This window comes from Podarcis pityusensis, assembly GCF_964106645.2.
Source record: "Podarcis pityusensis genome assembly, chromosome: 6".
NCBI classification, from domain to species: Eukaryota; Metazoa; Chordata; class Lepidosauria; order Squamata; family Lacertidae; genus Podarcis; species Podarcis pityusensis.
The window spans coordinates 7488444-7505036 of record NC_138030.1 but is presented as its reverse complement, the minus strand read 5'-3'; the positions used below and the strand labels follow the sequence as shown (position 1 = coordinate 7505036).

The following is a 16593-nucleotide window of genomic DNA, read 5'->3' as shown; positions in this document are numbered from 1 at the left end:
CTTCTGGCGGTTCCCTCGCTGTGAAAAGCCAAGTTACAGGGAACCAGGCAGAGAGCCTTCTCGGTAGTGGCACCCGCCCTGTGGAACGCCCTCCCAACAGATGTCAAGGCAATAAACAACTATTTTACTTTTAAAAGACAACTGAAGGTGGCCCTGTTTAGGGAAGTTTTTAATGTCTGATGCTGTATTGTTTTTAATATTCAGTTGGAAGCCGCCCAGAGTGGCTGGGGAAACCCAGCCAGATGGGCGAGGTATAAATTATTATAATTATTAATTTATTATTTCAGAATGGGGGAGGCTGTGCTGATGGCCCCTCACAAAATAAAATCCCTGCATGGGGAATGCTTGCACATTACGAAGAGGGATACACTGGAACTATTCTTCATAGTCTCTGTTTATCAGCACTTATTCCACACAACCACAGTTTTATGCTCACAACAAATAGACGGACAAATTGAGGGAGAGTGACCGTCTCAGTGTTGCCCAGTGAGCTAGGTGGGGATTTGAACTCTGGTCTCCACAATCCTAGTCCAATGCTCTGCTAGCTTTCCCTGGTAAACAAATAATTAAGCACCAAATTATGTGATTCTCTTCTAAAGCCTGAAGTAGTACTGCGCCAGGGGGACTGTGCCATGTGACTTTTCTGAAAGTGAAGTTCAACTCTCCAGTTCTCTTAATCCCTCTTGGTCCAAAGACCAGCGGCATCCCTTTCTGAATTTTAGTGACAATAAATGAGATCATGAAATGTGGTTCTTTCTTCTGAACCCTAGAATTAGCATGCACTGTCAAAATAAATTTGACCTGTTTCGTGATCCGTAGTAGGCAGCTCAAATATATATAGCACCACTTTCCTTCTTCACATTTTTAAAATGATGGTTTGGTGCACATACACCTTTCTAGTTCTAAGTAAAAAATGTCTCTGTCTTCAAACAACAACCTATAGATTCTTGAGGGACACCTTTATTACAATAGGACTTCTCCAAGTAGGAACTGGATCGTGGCCAGTATTACCACCAGATTGCAAATCTGTCTAACCTACTCACATTCTAATCCTCCAAAGGATTTATTTAGGGGCACATGACAGCTCATGTGACCCCACTAGGATCTTTGTTTTTGCTACTTAGAATGGGAGGTCTCAGACAGTCACCCATCACTTGGGTATCCAAATTCGATTTTCAGACCACCCTCCCATTTCAAAAAGCACTTGGTATGTGGCCAGGGGAAGCGAGTGCGGTGCTTGTTTTGAGAAACACAAATCCAAGCTCCCTTGGCCAAATATAACATAATTCCTTGGATGCTGGACAATGGCAGCAAGCCAGGGAGATAAACAATGGGAGTGCGTCCAACTGGGTGTGAATGAATACCTTGTAATCCATTTTCTTTTCAACAGCAGCCTACAGAGGACACAAATGAGCCTTGGAAGCCATGACTTGGCTACCAACAATTTACAAATTGACATGGAATGCAATCTGTTCTCCAAAAACCTAGCAGAGTTAAGCTAACTGTAGTCACTCAGGACTTTGGATTCACTATTTTAAACTAATCAGTTAACCAAGTGACAAACAGGTTAGCTAGTGAAAGAATCTCTTAAGGCCTGGTATACACAAACAGTATATACCACAGAGCGGATCACTCATATGCCCTAACTCACTGCATGGGCCCAGTGGATTTCATACTGCAGCACCACAAGCATACAGTGGTACCTCTAGATACGAACGGGATCCGTTCCGGAGCCCCTTTCGCATCTAGAAGCAAATGTAACTAGCAACGGCACGTCTGCGCACATCGCTTTTTGTCGCTTCTGCGCATGCGCGTGACGTCATTTTGAGTGTCTGCGCATGCGCAAGTGACGAAACCCGGAAGTAGCACACTCCATTACTTCCGGGTTGCCGCGGAGCACAACTCAAACACGCTCAACTCGAAGCGTATTCAACCCAAGGTATGACTGTATTTTGTTGTTGGCACGCCATGGTAAACAACTGGCCGGAAACTTGTGTTCATGTATGTTGTTTTACACTGGTGGGACCTGCTTAGCCTCTGAAACGATCCTGTTTCACAATGGAGTTCTCTCACTGAGCTCAGATGCTGAGTTAACATATCATCTCAGGTAAGTGGTACCTGATAGCAAATGTCATGGGATATGAATTCAGCTGGTGTGGGGGCCTGGAATGTATCGCTCTTCAAAAATCCCATAGTACTATCTACAGTTTAGGAATGCTGAGTTTAGGAATGCTGGTATACTACTGATGGGGTCGGTGATCTGGCTCCTCCTGGCACTGTGGCATTCAATCCCTAACCGTTTTGGATCTCTCTGGTACGGAGCCAAGCTAAAGCCATGGCTGTGAGATACAAGATGCTCCTTGGTATTAGAAGTCCATTCTACCATAACTCAGAGCAGGGGTTTTAGTGTGGCTGCCCGTTCTATGAAGCAGCATTCGTGTGTCGACAAGCAACTGAAGACATTTTTGTTCCAAGCTGAACAGATCTCTACAATGGGAGTCTACTCTGTACAGTGGTGCCCCGCAAGACGAATGCCTCGCAAGACGGAAAACCCGCTAGACGAAAGGGTTTTCCGTTTTGGAGGTGCTTCGCAAAACGAATTTCCTATGTGCTTGCTTCGCAAGACGAAAATGTCTTGCGAGTTCCTGCGGGGTTTTTTTCCTTTTTTCCCCCTTTTTCCCAAGCCGCTAAACCGCTTATCAGCTGATCGGCTAAGCCGCTTAACAGCTGATCGCTAAGCCGCTTATCAGCTGATCGTTAAGCCGCCTAACAGCTGATCGCTAAGCCGCTTATCAGCTGATCCGCTAAGCCCGCTAAGCTGCTAATACTGTAGCGCTAATCCGCTAAACCGCTAATGGGCTTGCTTCGCAAGACGAAAAACCCGCAAGACGAAGAGACTCGCGGAACGGATTCTTTTCGTCTTGCGAGGCACCACTGTATTTCAAATTCATCTGCTGCTGTTTTGGTGTGTTATTCTCAACTGTTTTTAGCGCATTCTGCACATCACCTTGAGACGTGTATGGAAGGCGATTGAACAATTAACTAATTCATAATGAAACAGCAGTCTACATTGATGTAATTACAGTTTACAAGTTCTTGGTTGCACTAGATATAATTACTGTGTTTAAGGGTCTTGAAGCCTTCTTTAAGCCGCAGTTAAATGTTATTAACTAGAAATAAGTGAGAATAAACCAGGGGGTAATTGTAGCCTCTCTTTAGTACGATGCATTTAAGATTTTTTATATATATTCAGGGAACCTTTTCCATATTGACTTGACTGCCCACATACCCCTGTGTGTCTGCCATGAGAATGTTGGGTTATGTTGCATGGGCCAGCCTCATTAGAACCACTGTTATTACTCCATGCGCGATGAGACCCCATTCAACACTCCCCCTGCGATTCCAGATGAATGCATGCTGTGAGCAAGCTCTCGTCCAGGGAAGCTTCTCTACCATTAGTAACCTTTTCAGTGTAAAACCTCAGATAAGCTTTTAGAGCTTATTGGGAAAGCAATGTTCCACCACATTGTGCAGGAAGAATGTTGCAAACCAAAGAAACGTTGTGATTGGCATCATCCACAGGACAATGCGCAACGTGGTTTCTCATCTCATCTATCGTAGAAGACACTTTGGGGCACATGGGAATTATTGAGTTTTTCCCTGTTCACAGAAGAGAATGGGTCCAATATGGAGGTCTGGATCTCAGCCTGTGCATAAGACTTGAGCCACTAGTTAAAAACCTTCTACAAGTATTTTGGCATCATTGCAAGCCTATCGGGGCAATTTCTCTCCATTAGAAGGAAACGGCTCTCCTTGTTCTAAAGGAGACTGAAATTGCTGCAACACAAATGCCATGGCTTTTACCATCCCAAGCCTAAAAGCTGAGGGAGCCTCAAATGGTTCCATCAAAGGAAAATGATGGAAAATGATGATGATCAGAGAAGTGTCCTTTGGCCATTTCCGGGTTTGCACTGCTGTGAAGGCCCACCTTTGGTGTCTCTAAAAGTAAAAGTAAATTAAGCACATCCAGGAGAGCAAGCCATTCGGTGCAATATGCGTCAGCAGCACGTGACAAATGCCGTCATTTAACGTGGCATGAAAAGGGGTTGACAGGAAGCAAATGAATCAGGAAAAAGAGGCATTTTGGCAAGTCCTAACCTAGGCGAGTATTGGGGTGATCCTTTGGTTGAATACTTCTTATGCCGGGGAGTTGAAGGGGGCGGGGGACCCACAATCATATCTATCCTGGCGAAAATAAATGAGAAGAAAAAAGACACCAGCAAAACGCATAATGAAGCAACATGTCGGAGGAAAACTTGGTTGGAAAAGTTGCAGAGACAGGAAGAACAACTTAAAAGGAAATCAAAGGGAAAGAGAAGAAAGTTGAAAAAATTATAATCCGCTCAGAACAGAAGGCAGTAATCATACAACTTGATCGTCTGGGAGCACACCAAATTCCGACCATTAATTGAAAGACTTGCAGAATTTCCAGCAACAATGGAATAGCCCTTCTTGTGTCGGAAAAGGGAAGCTGCTCCGCAATGGAAAGGCAACACATGCTACACAAGCTTGGAACGATTATGACAATATTCCATTGGAAATGTAGACTTCTCACCTGTCACATTACATGGAACACATTCTCAGCTGGTTTGAGAAAACAAGCTTTGAAGGAGGCAAACACACACCCACGGATGGGATGGGGCGAGAGACAGAAACAAGGCGTAGGGAAAATAATAATGTTACAACTTATGGCACACACCTCACAAGAGCAGCAACAAGTATCATGAGTGGTGAAGGAGGAAGTTGATAGGAGCAAACCCTCCCACCCCACCCCTACCCCCCCAAAAAAAAAAACACCCGCCAAAAAGACTGGGACAGTGCCCTTTGACAGATGAAATGTTCGTTTGAAGACAATTCTAAGCACCTCAAGTTCAAATGACACTTTACATGGAGTACAGAGTTTCTCTCTATCACATATATTAAAATTCAGAATCGGGTAGGGGCAAGTTGCGAACCTGAGCCAAAGAAGCACAGAAAGAAGGTGCTGGACCCTTCCAGGAATTTTTCAGCTCAAAATTGCTTTCCATACACTGCTTTTATTTTATTTATTTTTTTAAAAGATTAACAAATTATTTATTAACATTTTGAAAAATGAACAATTAGGGTTTGTTTGTTTGTTTGTTTGCTTGCTTGCTTGTTTGTTTAAAAAAATTTTAAAATCACCCATGGGGGAAAAAGATAAAGGACCCCCAGTTCTTTTCCCTGTGGGTAAAAAAGCAGGTGATGTTAAGCTTATAAAAAACAAAATGAAGAAGGGTGAAGTATTTCCTACAGCCTTTCTCCAGTCAGGATGGCAACCCGCCCGGGTTCATGTGTAAAGTACCGTTTGACACTCTGCTAATCTTTAACCTCAGCTACATCGAGAGGAAACAGATAACCGTTTCTCCAGGGGACAACTTACCACAATGTGAATATCATCCTGCCAAGATGGGAGGGGAATTTTGCCCCCTCTCCTGCTTCCCCCCCGTATTTCAGAAATGTGGCAAATGTCCTCCCTGTTGACCAGGACGAAACAAACAACTGGTCTCCCAGCTTGTTTGCCTGGTAAACAATGGCGGTTCACATGGTATGTTGGGTTTGAGGAAACGATGGTCCTCTAGCTCTTGTTGGACTCCAACTCCCATCAGCCCCAGCCATCAGGGCCAAGAGTCAGGGATGATAAGAGCTGTAGTTCAGGAACATAGTTGTATTTGCACAAGGAACGATGCGTTTCTCTAGTTCTTTTGGGTTCAGTTTTAGAGTCAGATGAAGAGGCACAGCCAACAAAGCCAGCAGCAAAAAGTGTGAGGACTTAGGAGTCCTCTTTGGAGCCATCAGTCTTCACGGACTGCTCTCCTCTGGCCCATAGATTCAAGCTACACCACTAAGACACATCTGTAAGGGGTTCTTAGATCCATCTTGGCAAAGGAAGGCTGAAACATTTTCTCCAGGCACTGATGCAACCAAGAGAGTGAACCTTTCAGATCAGCAGAATCTGATCTGTTTGGTGGATCATCTACTGAGCTATGGTGTCCACAGAAACAGTCCTCACATGTATCAATTCAGCGAAGGAACTCTTGTTACAGTTCCGATCTGTTTGCAATAACCTTGCAAATGTCTGACGGTTAAATTAAAACCTTTCCAAGAACAGCTTCTTAGACTACTGGGAGACAATCTTTGCAAATAGGGAAAAGGATAAAGGCATGACTACACTCAAATATGCAAGATAGAAAAAGGAAGACCTGTAGAGTTATAAAGTATCATGCTACTGGGGACAGTTGAATCCCTATGTTGTTCCATCTCTAAGTTAACAGTGTGTTTTGAATCAGTAGCCATATATTTATATATATTTGAAAAATCCTCAATTTTCATTGGCTTTTCTTTGCTTCACTAGTCCTTTCTACAAAAATAATTTCACAGTTGCATAGCAGAGATACATTCAAAATTTATCTTTCCCCAGTCCCTTTGCCACACACAGGACATACGACATTTTCAGATTCCTTAAATTTCAATCTGGACTTCCCAATGAAAATAATATTTACATTACTCTTGGGAACCTTAATGCAGACCAGATTACGCAGTCCCTACCCATTCCGGCAAGGCTGCCATTCTGAAAATACTTGAGCGTATAGGGATGGATCTGGGTAGGAACACTCACTGCTTGTCATACCCACTGAGACTCCGAAGAGCCAATCTGAGCCTCATGCTTTATACAGTGGTACCATGGTTCTCGAACTTAATCCATTCTGGGAGTCCATTCGACTTCCGAAACTGTTCAAAAACCAAGGCGTGGCTTCCGATTGGCTGCAGGAGCTCCTGCACTCAAGCGGAAGCCGCGTCGGACATGCGGCTTCTGAAAAATGTTCGCAAACCGGAACACTTTGAAGCATTTGGGAGCCGATTTGTTTGGCAACTAAGCCGTTCGGGAACCAAGGTTTGACTGTACTACAAATCCAGTCCCTGCAACCCAGATATAAGCAGTCCTTACTCACAAAAAAACAACACCCTGTGGCTTTTTTCCTGGGGGAAAAGAAAGAAAACGTTAGGTGGGCGACGATCAAAGAGGTCACCCTTCCACCATGAGAACACTTGCCCAATGGAGAGCAGGAGGCAGGAGGTTGAAAGAAGGGAGGACTCTTGCCTGGACTGGAGGTTTTTGATCCTGGAAAGCATATCCAAATGTCCCGCTGAGTACTGCTCAATGACGTCCATGACATCGTAGGGCCTCAGGCTCTCCTTGAACTTCCGCTTGGAAACCAGAAATCTCATGACACTAGAAGGAAGAGAGTGACATCAGGAGGCCTGCAGCCAAGCGTGTGTCCCACCTGTTGCCTTCCCTCTGTCTCCTTCCACTGCTCCACCCCCCAACAATGCATTCATTTCTGCCCCATGCAAATCTATACCCACCCCACTCTCTGTGCTTGTCAGACCTGGAGAGCTCTCCCATCCTGGTAGCAGCTCCCCTAGTGTGAAGGAAGATGCTGGGATTTCAAGGAGCTGCATGCATGCTGCAAAGACCAAGGACCAACCATGGCAGGGAATCACAGAATTGTAGAGCTGGAAGGTACCCAGCGGTCATCTAGTCCAACCCCCTGCAATGCAGGAATCTCAACTAAAGCATCCGGGACAGAGGGCCACCCAACCTCTGCTTGAAATTCTCCAATGAAAGAGTCTCCCATGAAGAAACTGTGCAGGCACTATTGCTATAAACCTTGAAGAGGTCAGCATTTATTGTGGTTGGGGCTTCTTAAGTATGAATTAAGGGCACTGATTTAGCTCAGTTGGTAGAACATGAGACCCTTAATCTCTTTTTTTTTCCTCCAAATTTTTTTATAAAAGGTAAACGTACCCCTGACCATTAGGTCCAGTTGTGACCGACTCTGGGGTTGCGGCGCTCCTCTCGCTTTATTGGCCAAGGGAACCGGTGTGCAGCTTCCGGGTCATGTGGCTAGCATGACTAAGCCACTTCTGGCGAACCAGAGCAGCGCACAGAAACGGCGTTTACCTTCCCACCGGAGCGGTACCTATTTATCTACTTGCACTTTGATGTGCTTTCGAACTGCTAGGTTGGCAGGAGCAGGGACCGAGCAACGGGAGCTCACCCCGTCATGGGAATTTGAACCGCCGACCTTCTGATCGGCAAGCCTTAGGCTCTGTGGTTTAACCCACAGCGCCACTTGAGTCCCATAAAAAATTTTATAGCACAACTAAATAACACAAACAGAAAAACAAACAAATTCTTGTCTTATCCTTATTTTTTCTAAACATTGTTAGGTGAGCTTCCCCAAGTCCCCCTTATCTGATTTTCATTTTACCTCATCTTTAGCAGTTCACATATATCATAATTTCTAGCCATTTTTTTTAACCACGCTTACTTTTACCATAAAAATCTTCACATTTTATCACTTACAAATAACACTATTTTAAAATACACTATCTTCTACTTCTAACCCTACATCCTATGAGACCCTTAATCTCAGGGCTGTGGGTTCGAGTCTCACACTGGGTGAAAGATTCCTGCATTGCAGCGGGTTGGACTAGGTGATCCTTGTGGAATATTCCAGCTCTATGATTCTGTGATCTAAGGAACCCCCTCATGGCAAAAAAAAAAAAAGGACCTGTGGGGGTATGGTACCTTGAAGTTCACATGAGCTAATATTGCATTCGCAATATTGAAGGGGGTTGGACTAGAGGACCCTGTGATTCCTTTCCAACTTTACAGTCTTATGATTCTATGACTTAGGCTCTTGGTATTCAAGAGGGGGGCTGGTCATTATGTTGTCATGGCTGGAAGGGACTATATTTCTTAGCATTAAGCCCAAACCATCATAGGACCTTGATCTACAGATATCTGTTTAACTACTGAGTGTCGTCTCCCCGTTTTACTCCTTCCCATGCCAAACTGAAGTCTTCTCTCACCAGAAGGGGCTCATCGGGTGGGCCACTTCCTGGCAGGTGGGTTACGGGGAGGAAGTGTGGGGTGGGGTGGTTGGCATGGTGCAAGCACACCAGCAGAGCCTTCTGGCTTTTCTGCCAGTGCATCTGCACCGCGTTGACCTCCCTAAACGCCTCTCTCTCTCCCAGTAAGCAACAGAGACCCAACTGCCAGGAAGCGAACATGGCAGGTCCAACTCACCTGGCCATCTGCTTCTTCCACCAGCCGTATTTTATGTGCGATGCAGAGCCATGCAGAATCCTGCCTGTAGCAACTGAGCCCCTGGCATTGTTCAGCACTGCGTGGACTTCCCATGGTCACGCTGCCCCCTTGTTTGCATGCACACATCCCTCCTCTCCCTCCCTTACCACACTGCCCTGATGCTGACTTTAAGGCCCGGTGTCAGATCCTCGGTCACAAATTCGCAGTTGCAGCTTTTGTTGTCGGCATCAGGCATGTCTTCTCCGGGGAGGCAGGCATCTAGATAGAGGAAGGATAAATGCATAATAAGCTATTGCTGCAGAGAGTGACGGATTCCTGGCAAAATGTGCTGGGAATATAGCAAAGGCAAATGTGATTGCAGCTTATGACAACCTTTTCCCTTTCTCTTTAAGCTAGGTTTAGATAGCAGCTTTGGATAACTGAAATGTATGCTCCCCCATCAGCGGCTCCAAAAATCTGCAGGCTGTGAAAAATATCTTCATGTATGCGACAACGGCTGCAAGAGTTTTAATAGCACAAGGTTGGAAGAACAAAGAAATCCCAACTAAAGAATCATGGTAAGAGAAATTGATGGATTATACAAAATTGACACATAAGCTATGGGACAAGGACAACTGTGATTTCAAAGATGAATGGGAACCCTTTACAAAGTACTTGATGATGCAACAAAGTGAATTGGACTCCTTGGCAGGTTTTGAATAAACACTCACAAACTCTTTGTTGACAATAATCAGTTAGACAATTTATGGATTTATACAATTTTGTAACATGCAGAGAACAGTATTCACAGAGAAACCAAAGATTGGAACTGAGGGGAGGGGAGGTGTCCTTTATGGGAGGGTGGGGGGAGGGAGGAAAATGGGGGAAATTAAGGATGTGATATTTTTGGATAATATGTTTTGTTTAAGTTTCTAATAATAATTTATTTTTTAAAAATCTGCAGGCTGGCTTACAACATTAAAAAAAAAATACATCCCTTCCAATTAAATCACATTTCAAAACAAGCGTTGCCTCAGGGATAACTGGTCAGGGGCAGCATGCTGGCAGTAATCAGTACCCACTGCCTTGCAGGATATCTTCAGGAGAAGAAAGGGTTAAGGAGTAAATTCTACAAAAATCTGAAGAGGAGTTCCTAAAACAGTTGGATAGGGCCTTGTATGCCTCCTTCCCCAACTCCTGCAGCTAGCTGGTGCCAAACTGTTATGTACTGAAGTTCTCACCCTGGGCCAGCAGGGGGATACTGTAGATAGTTATGCAAATAAGGGATCGAAAGTGACGTTCAGTGATTGGATAGTTTTAGAAAGTTGTTTTGATAAATAAAGTAACTTTCACAATGCCAAATGCATACAGCCTCGCTTCTTGCTGATGCTCTGCTAATGGTAATAGTGTGCCAACAGCTCCACTGGATGTGGGTTGCTGGACACCTGCGTACAAGGAAGGGATGTACACACAGAGAGAGGGGTCTTGTTGTCTGGGCAGCCCAGGACCTCCACACACACTGCTCAGGCTTGCGCCACAGAGATGTCACCGGTCACTGCCTCTCAGCCTAACCTACCTCACAACAGGCATGCCAACTCCTAGGTGTGGGAATGTTCAGGGATGCAGGAGAGGATATACTGTTTGATTATAGCCTTTCCAACTTTTGTTAACAAGTTCACAATTTAACAGAGTAGCATTCCCCTTTTAAACTCACAGCGGATGCGTTTGCTCAGACTTGCTAAAGCCTCTATAATAACTGTTCTGCTAATTTCCCCTTATTCCCTCATAAAAGATAAGACACGACACAGTCTTTTATAAAAGCGTAAAAAGAGTTTACTCACTCACATTCTGTTCACAATCGGATCCCAGACTTAGCTTAGAAAAGTAACATACACCTGGAAACTATCTCATAGGAGACAGTCCCTTTGTCCTCTCTTGGCTGGAAGCATCTTTGGCTAAGCAGATGTGGCTTCTTCGATGCATGTAGTCAAAGAGAGAGAGATGGCTGCCCTGCTCTGTGCTTTTGTCATTACCTGCACAGGTGAGGCCACACCCACCTCTAGTCACATGCAGAGGAAGTCTATCCCAGCCCAGAAGGAAACAGGAAGTTTTCTTGCTGGCTGGACAAACATTCCTCCCCCTGTGTAAACATGTTCACTCTAGGAATGTTGTACTTGACTGCTAGGGGTAGGTCTTCAGGTGCCTCAAAATCTGCTGGCACAGAGCCAGGCCCCCTCAGTGTTGAGGGGGCGGAGGAGGCCGATCACCAAGCCAAGCGTGCCATGCTGGGCTCCATGCTCGGCCTCCTCCCAACAATGTGATGTTGCATGTGTTACGTCACATGCTGAAACCACACATTGGGGGGGGGGCAATCTTGGGTACAAGATGGCACCTCTGCCGCACAGGGTTGTGGGGATTAAATGAAGTGGCAGAGAACCACTGACACTGCCTTGAGCTCCTGGGTGGGGCAGGCAGGGTAGAAGCGGAGGAGGACTCTCAGAGGAGGACTGCCTGCTGAGGGCCTGAAGGGCTCTGCTCTTGCCTCTTTCCACCTGGCCTAGGGTGGGGCCTGACAGGCTTCACAAGGACGGTGGCTGCTGCTAAGCAGAGAGGGCTCCTCTTTTCGATTGTTTATCATTTTTATCTGTCGTTCTAAATAAGACCATCTTGCCTGTGAGATCTGAAAGACCTGCATCCTGCCTTGCTGGCCTTTTCCCATCTGGCCTGGGAGAGTGGAGTGTGGACTGACTCCAACTACAAAAGCTGAGTCTGTTGAACAGATTCTTGGACTGGAGCATTGTTTACGGGGGGTTGAGAGAGCTTGTTGCTGTTATTGTTATTATTGTATCTTTAGTGTTAGATCTTATGATTTATGTGGAAATTGTTTGGTTGTGTACTTTTTGATGTGTTTTATTTATTGCTTAGGGACGCGAGTGGCGCTGTGGGTTAAACCACAGAGCCTAGGACTTGCCAATCAGAAGGCTGGCGGTTCGAATCCCCACAACGGGGTGAGCTCCCGTTGCTCGGTCCCAGTTCCTGCCAACCTAGCAGTTCGAAAGCATGTCAAAGTGCAAGTAGATAAATAGGTACCGCTCCGGCGGGAAGGTAAACGGCATTTCCGTGCGCTGCTCTGGTTCGCCAGAAGCGGCTTAGTCATGCTGGCCACATGACCCAGAAGCTGTACGCCGGCTCCCTCGGCCAATAAAGCGAGAGGAGCGCCGCAACCCCAGAGTTGGTCACGACTGGACCTAATGGTCAGGGGTCCCTTTAACTTTACCTTTATTTATTGCTTATGACATTTGTTATGTTTGTAAATATCTAGATCTTGTCATGTTGTAAGCCATTTTAAGCAAGGTTTCAACTATGGAAAGGCAGCATACAAATAAAATGATGATGATCATGACGATGAAGCATGGCTTATAAATGCAAAGAATGAACTCATGATAAATCACACCACCCTGACCTGCCTCACCTTCTGAATTTTGACGGGACGCAGCTCCCTTCATGCGGAAAGCCTGCCGGGCTCGGCTCCTATCTCCGAAGCTCCAGCTCTTGGGCACTTTGCTGGGACTGTCTTCAATGCTCTGGTCCGCACTAGGGGACCTCCGTATCCCCTGGGCCTGAGGAGAACCTTTACCTTTTGTGGCCGCACCTCGAGGGCTGGAGAAGACACGATCTTTCAAGCTGACCTTTTGACTGCGCACAGAGACAAACCAAGACAAGAGACCAAAAAAAGAAAAAAGGGGAGGGGGGGAGACAAGCAAGGGGAAGTCACTCCAAAAACACCACGGCGGCTCCCCTTCAGCCATTCAAAATCGATTTGTCTTTCAAAGCAGCGGCGGCTGAAGCGGCGGCAGTGAGATGTGGCTTTTAAAACACTAGACCGGTTCGGAAAAAGGAATTTCAGGGAAGGTTTCCATGGCGATGGATGGAGATGAAGTAGGGGGTCGTTAATCGAGGAGCGTCGATGAGAAATGGACAAGTAAACAGAAAGTGGTCTTGGTATGTTAGGGTCTGTCAGGGGCAAATGGAAAGGCGAGGGGCACAAAGCGGTGGCTGTTGTACACAGGGGAATGGGGGTAAGGTTCAACTATTCAAAATCTGGACCTTGATCCTTGTCTGAGGGGGATAGTGAAGAAAGACTCTTCCGAGATATACCTGACAGAAACCACTTCTGCCAATATCAAAGTCTAGAGAGCCTGGATCGAACAACCAGGCTAACACGATGTGGATTCAAGACTCGAAACCTTCCTGATTTTCTCACTTGCTTTGTGAAGTGGGAGAAGAAGACCTTAGAAAGTGGGCAACTGGCCTCATTACCCATCATGCAAAGTTCTGTGTCACGGCCAAGAAGGAGGCAGCCATCTTGCATAGCATTTTACGCATGCATTCTGTCGGATGGCTTTGCCCTACCTAGTTCAAAGGTATTTAAGGGCATTTTGTAAGCTTGATCTTTTAGGATGGTTATTGTATTTTATAGATTTATATACTGCCCTTCATCGTGAGATCTCAGGACGGCTCACAGAATAAAATACAAGATAAAAACATGAAAACAAGTGAAGCAAAACAGCGAAACGATAACCGCCACCCTTCCCACAGACACATTTAAAAGGCTGTAGAATATTAGTCAGCCAAAGGCCCGGTTGAAGAGGAACATTTTCGCCTGGCGCCTAGGATATCCAAATCTTCCTGTACGCCAACTTTTCTGCTTTTTCTTCCTGTTCCCCCACCTCCACCAACATCCGCTAGACTATTTTACGTTTCCTGCATATAAAAAGTAGGCTACCTGCGCACAATCACATCATCGAGGGTTTCTGGGTCAGATTTCCCACGTTACATTACTGAACATTGAATCCCTGAGTTATGTGCATCTGAGAATTCAGCTGTGCTGTTATTTAACCTCCCACCACCACCACCACATTAAGTGCTAAACAGTTCACCAGCACGAAAGCCTTTCCTGGAAAGACAGAATGAATTCACATAGGATGTTTCCTGGTGGTTACTAGCCAATGAGGCATCTGATCAAGGTCTGCATTTTAAAATGAGCTTAAAAAATATATTTGCAAATGTTTGTATGTCTCATGCCAGGCATAAAGCAGCTGGCTAAGTACTTTGGCAGTTGTTTATCTCCTTGAACAGGGCCCCCCTGATTTATAGTAGTAACAGGAGACACGTTTCTCAAAGTTGTAAAAGGGAAATACAGGCTGGGAGCAAAGGTTACATTGACCCTACAAATTACAGAATACAATCAAGCTGCAAAAACACTAATTAAGAGTTGGTAAATAGTAAAATTTATTGTTTATTAGAAAATAATACCATGTGCCTCCCATTAGACTCGAGTCATATTTTCCTAAGGTTAAAGGGCAAGAGCTAATGGGGAAAGCAGCTGGCTAGGAAAGGGAGTTGTAAACTAAAGAGGCTGCTTTCGAAGCTGTTTTACTGAGTTCTTTTTACTTTGGAAAGGCCTTTTCTTCTAAAAAGCTATCTATGTTAATGTATGAAATATATTGGCTTAATGTAATTATGCAAAGGATTTAGAAAGTAAGAAATGTTAGATTCTTATGTTAGATTCTTATTTCATTGATGGTGTGTGAGAAGGTGAACCCAAGATCTCTGTTTAAGATAAAATTTAAAACCATGAGCCATCTGTTTTAGCCATCTGTTTTGGAGTGAAGGGGCAATAGGGCAATAGGGCAAAGATGATCTGGTAATTAAGGTGCCTTGTCGAGGCAAATGTAAGATATATGGCTACTTGTCTGCCATTTATGGATAGAAGGAAATATAGCTCTTTGTCTCCCATAAAAGGTAATAAGAAATGGGTGTATCTTTTATGATTGGTTCTAGCAAACAGCCAATAGGAATTTCAACCAGGCTGATTGGACAGAGGCAGCCAAAGGAGGAGCAAGGGGGCTGGGCTGAGGAAATATAAGTGCTGGCCATCAGGGCTGGAGTGGGCAGAGCTTTGGTAACCATATACCACTGTGTCTCTCATTTATTTGTCTGACAAATAAATTATTATTTTAATTTCTCTATTGCTGCGTTGAATATTTCATTCCAGCTAAGCGTTAACCACAAGCAGGGTGCTACACCATGATACTTAGAAGTACCGCATCTCTGCCCAGAGGCTTGAAGATGCTAGAGGTGAACAAGGGTGTGCAGGTGGTGCTGTCACACTCTCTTTGTCGGGGGCCAGGCTAGAGCCAAAATCCAGAAATTGAAGCTCTCACGTTTCATTGCTGCTGCTGCTTCATTGCTGACCGGACAAGAGACAAGGCTTTCATTATATATTGATCAGGCTCCTTCCTCGCTTTCACCTAGCAAGACCCGCTTCCATAAGGCTGCTGAAGAGGAAGAGGTGAGACCACAGGAGCTCTCCGTTAGCTCAGGTGATTGACCAGCAACTCCTCCTGTCCTTTGTTACGGAAATTACCGGGGGGGGGGGGGCACATCTTTAAAGTTAAATATTACAAATATTATGCCTGAACATATCCTTTCAACTTGACAGCTCAGGGAAGTTACCTAGCTTTAAAAATAATATAAAATCATCTCTTTTCCCAGTTTCCTCCATTTCAAAGCTATTTTCCCCTTGAAAAAGGACTCCAGGAAGTTCCCAGAGGTGACAATTGCTGGGCTCATTGTTAGCCAAAGGAAGCCAAATCTCATCACCTGACTCACCTCAGGCTCCAGACATGCAAAGGAAGTTCTATTGTACTTTTGGGTGGTGGGTACTTAAGACATATTTGTCTATGCTAATCTCATACCTGAGTCTTGCCCTGCCATGTCTGCTTATGCTAATCTTGTACCAAGGACTTGTCTGGACATGTTTGCCAAGGTTAACCCCTCCCCTTTTGTGACATGTCAGTGATGTAGCAATGATGTAGCAGTGATGTTGTACGAACTGTATGCTGGGATATGGTGGGAAAGTTTTAAAAGTCTTTGTCACCTCATCCTCAGGGTTCAAATTTGCTCTTTGAACCTATTGCGCAATAAACTTTGGTCTACAGCTATTTGCTCTGGTTGGTAGCTGGACTCCTTCCTTTATTCCGCAGGGACCCGTGGGCTCTGCCCGACGAGCTGGGTGACTGAGCAGCCTCACACCTAGATTTTTCCGTAACATCTGAACTTTCCATTTCAGCTGATCGCTACAAGAACCCTATATAGCAAAGACCTAAGCCCAGAGTTTGCTTTGTTCCTCCACCCTCCTCCTCCCCTTTTCTTTTTGTGTCGCCTTAAGGCAGGGACTGTCTTTTTTTATTGATATCTGCAATAAATAAATAAATAAGTTAACATTTTTGATAAACACTTTAAAAAATAAATATTAAATAAATAAAAATAAAACCTAGGTCTTTCCCGAAGCGACTCTAATAGAGGCTTTTATTTCTGCAGCTGCCCGCCTTTCCCTTCAGGAATTGTTTAGT

At 44.9% G+C, this 16593-nt stretch overlaps 1 protein-coding gene across 10 annotated transcripts in view; it reads right to left on the bottom strand.

Annotated features, from left to right (window-relative positions):
- Positions 1-16593, bottom strand: part of KCNQ2 (potassium voltage-gated channel subfamily Q member 2) — a 142485-nt gene that overhangs the window by 12553 nt on the left and 113339 nt on the right. For 4 of the 10 annotated variants that reach the window (XM_081011103.1, XM_081011106.1, XM_081011108.1 and 1 more), the window contains 4 exons: positions 12648-12871; positions 9343-9454; positions 7181-7312; positions 4159-4245 (listed from right to left, as the gene is read on the bottom strand). In XM_081011103.1, the coding sequence (XP_080867229.1) occupies positions 4159-4245; positions 7181-7312; positions 9343-9454; positions 12648-12871 (555 nt within the window). Of the gene's footprint in view, positions 1-4158; positions 4246-7132; positions 7313-9342; positions 9455-12647; positions 12872-16593 lie in introns of all 10 variants that reach the window. The other 6 variants (XM_081011110.1, XM_081011111.1, XM_081011112.1 and 3 more) reach the window with 3 other exon arrangements.